The sequence below is a fragment of the Zootoca vivipara genome, chromosome 6 (assembly GCF_965207765.1).
Source record: "Zootoca vivipara chromosome 6, rZooViv2.hap1.1, whole genome shotgun sequence".
In the NCBI taxonomy this organism is placed as follows: domain Eukaryota; kingdom Metazoa; phylum Chordata; class Lepidosauria; order Squamata; family Lacertidae; genus Zootoca; species Zootoca vivipara.
Window position 1 is genome coordinate 93737661 of NC_142589.1, and position 11736 is coordinate 93749396.

Sequence of the window (11736 nt, forward strand, 5' to 3'; positions counted from 1 at the left end):
CTTCCCAGCCACTCTGAGCGGCTCCCAATTGAATATTAAAACAAGACAGCATTCAATATTAAAAGCTTCCCTAAACAGGGCTGCCTTCAGATGTCTTTTAAAATTAGGATAACTGCTTATTTCCTTGACATCTGATGGAAGGGCATTCCACAGGGCGGGCGCCACTACCGAGAGGGCCCTCTGTCTGGTTCCCTGCAACCTCACTTCTCGCAGGGGGGGAACCGCCAGAAGGCCCTCGGCGCTGGATCTCAGTCTCCGGGCTGAATGGTGGGGGTGGAGACGCTCCTTCAAGTATACAGGACCAAGGCCGTTTAGGGCTTTAAAGGTCAACACCAACACTTTGAATTGCGCACGGAAACGTTCTGGGAGCCAATGTAGGTCTTTCAGGACTGGTGTTATGTGGTCTCGGCAGCCGCTCCCAGTCCCCAGTCTAGCTGCCGCATTCTGAATTAGTTGCAGTTTCCGGGTCACCTTCAAAGCTAGCCCCACGTAGAGCGCATTGCAGTAGTCCAAGCGAGAGATAACCAGAGCATGTACCACTCTGGCGAGACAGTCCACGGGCAAGTAGGGTCTCATCCTGCGTACCAGATGGAGCTGATAGACAGCTGCCCTGGACACAGAAGTGACCTGTGCCTCCATCAACAGCTGTGAGTCCAAAATGACTCCCAGGCTGCGCACCTGGTCCTTCAGGGGCACCGTTACCCCATTAAGGACCAGGGAATCCTCCACACCTGCCCGCCTCCTGTCTCCCACAAACAGTACTACTGTCTTGTCAGGATTCAACCTCAATCTGTTAGCCGCCATCCATCCTCCAACCGCCTCCAGGCACTCACACCGGACCTTCACCAGTTCTGATTTGAGAGAGAGGTAGAGCTGGGTATCACCCCGTCAGGTGCTGGGGTAAAACTGCCTTTGCTTCCTCGCCAGCGCCAATACAGCTCATTCCTCCTCTTCGCTTTCCAACATCATGATGTTTCCCCGGTGATGCGTCGTGGCATTGAATGAATGAATGAATGAATGAACCTTTATTTGCGTCAGTCATTGGCCATAGCAACAAAACAACAATGTGATACACAAAGAATAGAAATAAAAAGTCAATTATATACAAAACATTTCAGGGTTTTGAATCAGTGGTCAAATAGTGGATCTTATTCTGATTGCCCCAGTTAAAAACCTTGCCGCCTTTGCTGTCACCTGCTCCTCTTGATCTGCCCAGAGAAAGGACACTGGGGCAGTGGCTGGCCGACCCGGAATGGACAATAAAAGAGGGGGGATAATCTCATTCCTCAAGTCTTTATCAAGAGGGCAAGCCAGAAGGGCATGCGTCACCGATTCGGGACTGCCATCTCCACAGGGACAGAAGTGTTTTTCGTGTGGAATCTGTTGGAATCTTCCTTCAAGTCCAGCCGAGAGCAATACATTCAATCCTGAGATAGTAAAAGTGCGTCTGTATTTTAGAATTGCCCAGTTATGCAGATAGGGTGAAAAGTTGGCATTGCCCAGCCCTAGAAGAGATAGCGGCAGTCCCCCCTCTCCCTCCCACCATTTTTTTGCACGTATAATTCTTATATTATTTTTTTGTTTTGACAAATGAATTATTATTATTATTGTTATTATTATTATTATTGACTGGTCCCATCACCTCCTGGCAAATAGAAGGGGAAGAAATGGAGGCAGTGAGAGATTTTACTTTCTTGGGCTCCTTGATCACTGCAGATGGTGACAGCAGTCACGAAATTAAAAGACGCCTGCTTCTTGGGAGAAAAGCAATGACAAATCTAGACAGCATCTTAAAAAGAAGAGACATCACCTTGCCTACAAAGGTCCGTATAGTTCAAGCTATGGTTTTCCCAGTAGTGATGTATGGAAGTGAGAGCTGGACCATAAAGAAGGCTGATCGCCGAAGAATGGATGCTTTTGAATTATGGTGCTGGAGGAGACTCGTGAGAGTCCCATGGACTGCTAGAAGATCAAACCTATCCATTCTTAAGGAAATCAGCCCTGAGTGCTCATTGGAAGGACAGATCGTGAAGCTGAGGCTCCAAGACTTTGGCCACCTCATGAGAAGAGAAGACTCCCTGGAAAAGACCCTGATGTTGGGAAAGACTGAGGGCACTAGGAGAAGGGGACGACAGAGGACGAGATGGTTGGACAGTGTTCTCGAAGCTACAAACATGAGTTTGACCAAACTGTGGGAGGCAGTGGAAGACAGGAGTGCCTGGCGTGCTATGGTCCATGGGGTCACGAAGAGTCGGACACGACTAAACGACTAAACAACAACTATTATTATTGTTATTACTAATTGAATTTTATATACCGTCCTATACCCGGGGTTCCCAAGGCAGTTCACAGAATAAAACCCAAGATACCAAACCACAAAATACATAATAAGAATAAAGACAACAACTCAATAGCTCCCCCCCAAAAAAAAAACCACAAACACATTTTAAAAGGGCATAGGGTGTAAATCAGATCAACCAAAGGCCTGACTGAAGAAGAACCGTTTTTGCCTGGCACCAAAAGGTGTATAATGAAGGCGCCAGGCGAACTTCCCTGGGGAGAGCATTCCACAGATGGGGAGCCGCTGCAGAAAAGGGCCCCACCCTCGTGTTGTTATTATTCATAACAATTAATAAATAAGAATAAAAATGCACCCCCACACACCCGAGACCATTCCGCTGTAACTATCCAACCTCCCGAAACTTCCAACACCTCTTGCAATGGTTTGACCCTTTTCTGTTTTAACAGTACAAATTCTGCAAACCCCCTCCATATCTCCTCGCTATCGTTTCTCCTGCATGCTCCCCGTCTTACCTTAACGACACATGTTAATCTATCAATGGCTATATCCCAACACCTCTAGACACTATTCTTCCGTTTCATCTTCCCCTTGCCCCTTCCACTTCCTAATTCGTGCAGATGTCACTGCATTTGTGAGCAAGTCCTTCCTAGCCTGCGAACCTCCCACCCCATCGTAAATATCAATGCTGGGCTTTCGGTCAGCTTTTGACCCAGTGATTTCTGTTATCTCCTTAAACACCCTTTGCCAATTTATTTTTTGATTACGTATTTACACCCCTACCACATGTGACCGTATGTTCCGGTTTCGGCCCGTAGCCTATTCTAGCTTTTGTTTTCCTTTAGATGTGACCTCGAAATCTCTCTCAGAGTCATACTCTTCTCTCTCTCTCTCTTTCGGCAATCACTCATAGCCGAGTAAGATTGTCTTCCATAAACACGGTTTTAACAGAGTGACTGTGGAGGCCAATTCCGGACCCACACGTCCTTCCACAGTGGGGACATAGGTTTCCAGGCGGGAGTTGATCCCGGGGAGGGTTTGCCAAGCGTGCCTTCCTCTTGCGTCCTGAGTTCGAGTGTCTTCAAAGCCTACAACACCTTTGGTCAAGGCTGTTCTCCAACTGGAGCGCTCGCAGGCCAGTGTTTCCCAGTTGTCGGTGTTTATACTACATTTTTAAAGATTTGCCTTGAGACGGTCTTTGAACCTCTTTTGTTTACCACCAGCATTGCGCTTTCTGTTTTTAAGTTCGGAATAGAGTAGTTGCTTTGGAAGATGATAATCAGGCATCCGAACAACATGACCAGTCCAACGAAGTTGATGTTGAAGAATCATCGCTTCAACACTGGAGATCTTTGCTGCTTCCAGTACACTGGCATTAGTTCTCCTGTCTTCCCAGGTGATGTGTAAAAATTTTCGGAGACACCGTTGATGGAATCTTTCAAGGAGTTGCTGACCCACCAGCATTACGCGTTCCATTTTTAAGTTCACATCCTCTTCTTTCTCTTTCTCTAGGTGAGCACTCACGGATACTCTCAGAACCAGATCCTCGTCTGGAAATACCCGTCCTTGACCCAAGTCGCAAAGCTAACCGGGCATTCTTACAGAGTCCTCTACCTGGTGAGTAACTGCCCCCCTCCAAAAAAAATAAACCCCTCTGCCAATAATGCGTCCCCGTCCCCCGAAAAAAGCGGTGGGTGGGTGTGAGACCATTGTGTCCCATCTGCCTCCATATCATCTGAATTGGCTGGCAATGGCGTTCCATGATTTTAGGCGGGGGGGGGGGCAGCCCCAGCCCCACCTGGTGATTGGACCTGCATTCCTGCAGCTGTTCCCTAAATCTAAAGTTAAGGTACTAGTCCTCATGGGCTTGAATGGGGAGAGCCTGATTTACATGACGTGCTCTGCCACTGAGCCAGGGCCGTCCACCCCCCTCCTTCCCTCCTGCAGGCAATGTCACCCGACGGAGAGGCTATCGTGACAGGAGCCGGGGACGAGACGCTGAGGTTTTGGAACGTCTTCAGCAAAACCCGCTCCACCAAGGTAACAGAGAAACGGGCGAGGGGTGGGTGGGTTGTGGGTTTTGAGTGGCCGAAGCCAGACTCCGCAGCAGGGTCCCGCTGTAAAGATTCCATCCCTCGTGATTCTGAAATGTTGGCACCCGCCTTGTCTCGAGAGACAATGGAGTATGCCTCCAGGGGTGAAAGCGAAGTGACCTCCCCAGGGCGTAAGCCTGGGCTGTGTGTCTGGAGGTCCTGGGCTGCCCATACGACAAACCCCCCCCCCCCAAGCCTCAAAGATGGGGGTCCAAAGGAAAGCAGAGCAAGCAAGACGTTTGGCACCTGCTTGGCTGCAGGAATTGCCAGAAGGAGGCTGACAAGGCGCCATCCAACCGCCTCAGGGACTCTGCTCTAGATTTGTGTAGGGTTTGCTCCTGAGCCTTTTCTTCTCCTGAAGATATCCTGCAAAGCAGCGGAGGTTTGGGGTCAGAGGTTTCCTTCTCCTAGATGGGCTCCCTTTTCAGGCGGGTGAGCCCCACCTGCCCCTCACTTGTAGAAACCGCCCTCTTGACCTTTGGACCCCCTCTTGGTCCCGTCCGCCGGAGCCTGCCTTCACAAGTGGTGGAAGCGACCCATGAGTATGGCCCCCTCAGCATATCATGAAGGCTGTAATCTCATGCTCTTGTCCCGAAGATGGTCTCGCAAGGCAGCGGGTACGGATTTTCCCTCTGGCTTTCCTCCGGAAGCCTTTCTCACAAATGAACGTTGCCGCAAAGCAGCTCAAAGCTGGCTTTAATAGGAAGGTGCCTTGCTGCCAACTGGCCGCTTCCAGAGAATGCCGACGGCACGCTTCTTTCCTCCGCCTTTCTTTGAAGTGTGTATGAGTAGGACCCATGTCGCTGTTGTGATTGAGAGGAGGAGGGGCTCCCGGTGCCTTTTTATGGAGCAGAGGGCTGGATGGTGATGGAAGGGGCCGTTGGGCACTGCCAGCTTTGTTCAACTTGTAGGTGAAGCTCTCCCTTTTCGTCTCTGCCAAATAAAGAGAAGCGGACACGGAGCAACGGATTCAAACTACAAGAAAGAAAATTCCACCTAAACATTAGGAAGAACTTCCTGACAGTAAGAGCTGTTCGGCAGTGGAATTTGCTGCCAAGGAGTGTGGTGGAGTCTCCTTCTTTGGAGGTCTTTAAGCAGAGGCTTGACAGGCATATGTCAAGAATGCTTTGATGGTGTTTCCTGCTTGGCAGGGGGTTGGACTGGATGGCCCTTGTGGTCTCTTCCAACTCTATGATTCTATGATTCTATGATTCTAAATCTAGAGATACCTTTTTGCCATTTCTTGAAGTGTCCTGCACCGCTGATCACGGGTATCGACTGAAATAAAAAATAACATTCTTGGCAGCACATTTATTTCTATTGCTCATGCTCTTGCCCAGAACGATAAGCTCCTCCTTCCCCAAATCTCTTAAGCTTCTCTTTGTTTCTTTCCAAATGGTTACGTAATTATCTCTGAATGTATTTTGCTGTGGGTTAAACCACAGAGCCTAGGGCTTGCTGATCAGAAGGTCGGCGGTTCAAATCCCTGCAACAGGGTGAGCTCCCGTTGCTCGGTCCCAGCTCCTGCCCACCTAGCAGTTTGAAAGCACGTCAAAGTGCAAGTAGATAAATAGGGACGGCTCCGGCGGGAAGGTAAACGGCATTTCCGTGCGCTGCTCTGGTTCGCCAGAAGCAGCTTTGTCATGCTGGCCACATGACCCAGAAGCTGTCTGCAGACAAACGCTGGCTCCCTCGGCCTGTAGAGCGAGATGAGCGTCGCAACCCCAGAGTCAGACACGACTGGACCTGATGGTCGGGGGTCCTTTACCTTTACCTTTTTACCTGACCAGTTTCCTGGATCCTTTCCAAAAACTTTGGTATGCCAGATCTCCGGGTCTTCTGCAGTAATCACAAGGTCGTCTGCAAAAGCTTTTTAGTTTATATGCTTTACTTCCTACCATTACTCCTCTTATTGTCTCATCGGATCTTCTGTTTCTCGCCAGTATTCCTAAGACTTAAAATAAACAACAATGGTGGCAGGGGATACCCTGCTCTTGTCCCCTTCGTTATTTTGCACTTTCCAGTTATCACATTATTCGTCTTGCAAAGTATCCACTGGTTGTGGCATCTGTGGCTCTGGCTGAGCTCTTGCAAATGCGGAATGGGTCGGGCCCTTCCAGCGGTCGATAGCGTCTCTCAGATGAGCAAGCAGCCCATGCCTTTGTCCCTCCAAAGCGGGGTCAGCTTTTTTTATTTCCCCCCAACTGCCCTCTGTCCCTCGAGCATCCACTCGCCCCAATCCCTTGGCAACGAGCTCTAGTGGCCTCTAACCATCCCTTCTCCTTTCTTTCAGGAGTCTGTGTCGGTCCTTAACCTCTTCACCAGGATACGGTAGAAAAAAAAAACCGGACGGCGGAACAAGAGACTGTGCTTTGGGGTGGAGAACCACTAAACTGGCCTGCATGGGACCTCGGGCTGTCATCTCGGGGTGGGGAACGGGGAGGGAGTGGGGCGATGTGTAAAAAAAAAAAAATGTTCGGGGGGGGGAAGAGGACCCTCAAAAGATCCTTTATTAAATATCTGAGTGTGAATGCTATCGGATGTTATTTGGGTGGAGAGGACCTCTGAACGATTCTATATCCTCGGAGCCAGGAGAGTAACTATAACATGTATATTTTTGTTCGTGTGCGATGGGCCTGTTTTTCAAAAAGACAGGAATGAGGATGGGGAAGGTGCACTTGCCAGAGGATCTGGCCAGACGCCGCTAGAATGCCTGCTCTTGTTTCCCCCACCCCACCCCACTTCCCCCTTTCTCTCTCTCTTTTGCTCTGGGGCGAAACCAACACTTGTGTGCGTGTGGGAAGAGACTAGTGCCCTGTTGTGCATGATAAAAACAAACAGATAACGGAGGCACGATTACCCGGTGCTCTTAAAACAGCATTCCTCACTTGCAAGCGAGATACGGGAGAGCGTCTCTTGTCTGGAAGAGGCATTCTGTCCTGAGAGCAGCGGGGAAAGCCTCTTAAATCCAGACTAGGGTGGAACTGGCGGCCCCTCCGGCCGTTGCATCAGCTGCAGGCAGCGGTCAGGTCAGGGATGGGGGAAAGACCTGTTGGATTCCCGACTCCCAGTTATGGGCACCAGAAGTGCAGCCACACGGGGCTCAGCCTCTGACTCTGCAAGCTTCTGAATCCCACACGGGCTTTTAAACCCCGAAATCCTGGCGGGAGTGCCGAGAGCAAGCAGGGGGCGCCCAGGCAGAGCCGTCAATGGGCTGCCTTCTGAGCCAACATCCCAATGGAAAATCTCTCATCTTTTTCACGCCCTCCATCTCTCTCGTCTGCCTCTGTTAAGGGAGTGCACCAGGTTGAGTCTGTGTCCCCAGCGGTTAGAAAGCGATTTTGAGCTCTTGGGGACCGGTCGCTGTCGGTCAGGTCGGGCTTCCGTGAAAAGCTGGGGCGCCTGCCTTGAAACAAATACCCCCTGTGTGTGTGTCTGTGTGTCTGTGTGTGTGTAAAATAAAAAAATTCCTTCAGTAGCACCTTAAAGACCAACTAAGTTTTTATTTTGGTATGAGCTTTCGTGTGCATGCACACTTCTTCAGATACAGTGAAATGGAAGTTTCCAGGCACTTATGTAGAGAAGGGGTGGGGAGGGGTGGGGATGGGGAGGGGGGATCACTCAGAAGGGTGGTGGAAATGGGTGATTGACTGACTGATAGCTGTTGATGACCGCAAACGACTGCAAATGGTTTTGCATGAAAAAGCAAGGGTTGAGATGGCTGAAGATCGCTTATCATGTATAATGAGATAAGAACCCGATATCTCTGTTCAAACCAGGTCCCTCCATGGTTTTGAGCTTGGTGATAAGTTGCGATAAGTCTGTGTGTGTGTGTGTGTGTGTGTGTGTGTGTGTGTCTGTGCACATCTGTCGAAGGCGGGGGGGGGAGACCTTGGAAGTTTGCATTTTGCTCATGCAGTGCCTTCGGGCCACAAGTTGGCGAAAATTCTGAGAATATTTGGGATCGTGTGCTTTCTTTCTCTCTCTAACCCCCCACCCCCAAACTCCCCTTCCAGTCGGTAAGCGATAAAACGCGGCTACCCTTGTAAACAATACGTAGGGGGGGCGGGAATTCAGTGTATCTGGCATTAAAAGGACGTGGATTTCAAAAGCGGCCTTCGCCCCGAGCGTGTGGTGTTTTTCGAAACTTTGCTGGGGAAGCGGGGAATTTTAAGGTGCTTATTCTCTCTCCTTCCCCCCTCCTGCCCGCCTCCCTCCTCAAATTCCTGGGGTCCGGTACTCCCCCTTGTAAGCCAGGGCGGGGAATGTTGCATATTTGCACCCCAGCCCGTGGATTGCTCCTACCTGTGGACAAGGGAGATGCGCTGTAGTGGGCGGGGCCAGAGGAGAAAGTGGGAGGAGCAATGAATGGATTTTATACCCTCTATCTTCCACCCCTAAAACAAGAGTTCAAAGTCGCTTTCTGCCCGAGGAGGATAGGGGAGCACAGTGAACAAGGGGTTTGTGGTCCGGGGGGAAAGGGTGTCACAGTGGTACCTTGGTTCTCAAACTGAATCCGTTCCAGAAGTCTGTTCCAAAACCAAAGCGTTCCAAAACCAAGGTGCGCCTTCCCATAGAAAGTAATGCAAAACGGATTAATCCGCTCCAGGCTTTTAAAAACAACCCCTAAAACAGCCATTGAACATCAATTTTACTATCTAACGAGACCATTGATCCATAAAATGAAAGTAATAATCAATGCACTCTATAAAATAAATAAGGCAGTATTGTAGATGATTTAAAAAAATTTAATTTTTTTCTTCTTACCTGCTCTGATGATGGTCAATTGTTTGGATAGGGGGCTTTTATCCATTTCCGCAGACACACAATCAATCAGTAGCCGAACTGGGTTCCGCACAGTCACAAAAGCAAGTGAACCGAAAAAGCCTCAAAAACAAAAATGCACAATAAAGAATAAAAACAAAAATGCCAAACTTTAATCCGTTCCGGAAGTCCGTTTGACATCCGAAATGTTTGGAAACCAAGGCGCGGCTTCTGATGGGTGCAGGCGCCCCGGAAACAGTAGCCAACAGCCGAGTTGGGCGTTCAGCTTCCCAAAAACGTTCCGAAACCGGAACACTCACTTCCGGGATTTCGGCGTTTGGCAACCAAGGTGTTTGAGAACCAAGGTACCACCGCAGCAGTTAGTGATGCCCCTTTTGGAGGAGAAGTGGGCATAAGTGCCAGCAGTCTAGGACCATGGGGGGGTTGGATGCTGGACTGGGCAGGCCATGATCCTGCAACTTCTCTTGTCCACTGATGCTGTTTCTTCAAGGCGCTGTGACTCTCTGTCCCTGGAGAGCAAGTGGGATCTAGGGGTTGCCCAACTGTGCCTAGGACGGCTCTTTTGATTCCACCAAAGGAGAAGATAGAGACATCTCAAGCTCTGCCTTTCTGCTTCGTTTTGGAGTGCCCAAGGCTGCTTTCCCCAAAGGGTATCCCTCCCCCCCCCAAAAAAAATTCTGCGTCATATCTTCCATTAGTCCTGCTCTGAGCACTGTCGGCATCTGTCCATCTCGGGAGACAATGTAGTGTGCCTCCGGGGGTGAAGCCAAATCGCTGCGGGAACAGCCCCAAAGTAATCTCTGCAAGGCGCAAGCCTGGGCCGTGTATATTGGGGGGGATCCTGGCATGCCCAGACGACAAGGCCTCAAAGATTGGGTCCAAAGGAAAGCAGAGCAAGACGTTTGGTACCAGCTGGGCTGCAGAAGTTGCCGGAAGGAGGCGGACAAGGCGCCATCCAACTCCGCTCCAGATTTCTGTAGGGTTTGTTCCTGAGCCTTTTCCTTTCCCAGAGATGACCAAGTAATAATAGTGATACAATAATTTATCATTTATACCCTGCCCATCTGGCTGGGTTTCCCCAGCCACTCTGGGCAGCTCCCAGCAAAATATTACAAACATCAAACATTAAAAACGATCAAACATCAAACATTAAAAACTTCCTTAAACAGGCTGCCTTCAGGTGTCTTCTAAAAGTCAGGTAGTTGTTTATTTCTTTGACATCTGATGGGAGGGTGTTCCACAGGGTGGGCGCCACCACCAAGAAGGCCCTCTGCCTGGTTCCCTGTAACCTCGCTTCTCGCAGGGAGGGAACTGCCAGAAGGCCCTCGGAGCTGGACCTCAGGGTCCAGGATGGACGATGGGGGTGGAAGTTGAGGACCAGAGTTTTCCTTCTCGATGGGCTCCCTTCCCAGGTGGACGAGCCCTACCTGCCCCCCTCGCTCCCCTCTATGGAAACCTGCCTTCTTGACCCATTAAAAGCCCGGCTAACTTAAGATCCTGTCATTTCCGTGGGCCGAATTGACGTAGGATTTAGTTAAAACCAACCCTGTTACTTTACTTGACATTCTCCGAGCAGACCGTTCCCACCCACTCTCAGCCAGTTAAAAAGAAACGGGTCGGAAAATCAGCTTCCGTTTTTTTTTAGTTTCAACCCAGCCGACCCAAGTTTCTAGCCCTTAATGAAAGAACTTAGGGTGTCACCCAGGGCCGGATTTGGGTTTGATGAGGCCCTAAGCTAATGAAGGTAACGGGGCCCTTTCTATGTCCAGCTGTCCCTTGTCAACAACAAATGGTCGCTGTTTTTTGCGTTGAATATATGCTGTATGGTAAGTTTATGGACCTAATAGGTATCTAAAGCCATTTGCACGTCACAAATAGGAGCCTACTCAACACAAAACACGGTTGCTGTCTGTAGGTTTTATTTCCTTTTTATTTTATGTTTTGGAAATGTACATCCAGTTTTTTCCCCCTTTCAAATTTTTTTGGGGGGACCTCCAAGAGAGGGGGGCCTTAAGCTAGTGCTTGTTTAGCTTATACCAGGGGTGGCCAACTTCCAAGAGACTGCGATCTACTCACAGAGTTAAAAACTGGTAGTGATCTACCCCCTTTGGGGGGGGTACAGGTCAAAGTTGAGCTTTTTTGGGGAAGGAAAGCCCTGTTTTGGGGTTCACGTAAAGGTTGTTGAGCTTCTTTAGGAAGGAGGAAAGCGACATTGAGCTTTTTTAAGAAGGAAAGCCCTGTTTTGGTGGTTCAGGTCATTTTAGGGGTGCAGGGCAAAGGTGTTGAGGTTTTTTTAGGGGAGCCAAAGTTTTTTATCTTCTTGGGGGGGGAGCCACTGATCTACCAGTGATCTACCACAGACGTCCAGTGATCTATCGGTAGATCACGATCTACCTGTTGGACATGCCTGGCTTATACTGTACGTAAGTCACCTAGTAACAAATCACCCCCCTACCCTGGGGGGGAAATCTTCCCAGCATCGGGTCTCAGGGCATCCTCCTAAGGGCTCTTTACCTTTTGCCATCTTCTCCCTTTGACCTGGGCTGCCTGCCTTTCGTT

The 11736-nt window shown here is 49.7% G+C and overlaps 1 protein-coding gene across 4 annotated transcripts in view; it reads left to right on the plus strand.

Annotated features, from left to right (window-relative positions):
- The window catches only part of FZR1 (fizzy and cell division cycle 20 related 1), a 32170-nt gene extending 25247 nt beyond the window's left edge, over positions 1 to 6923 (plus strand). For all 4 annotated transcript variants that reach the window (XM_088673076.1, XM_035119272.3, XM_088673077.1 and 1 more), the window contains 3 exons: positions 3812 to 3916; positions 4247 to 4339; positions 6686 to 6923. In XM_088673076.1, the coding sequence (XP_088529202.1) occupies positions 3812 to 3916; positions 4247 to 4339; positions 6686 to 6727 (240 nt within the window). In that variant the 3' untranslated portion in view covers positions 6728 to 6923. The remainder of the gene's footprint in view (positions 1 to 3811; positions 3917 to 4246; positions 4340 to 6685) is intronic.
- The last annotated feature ends 4813 nt before the right edge of the window (positions 6924 to 11736 follow it).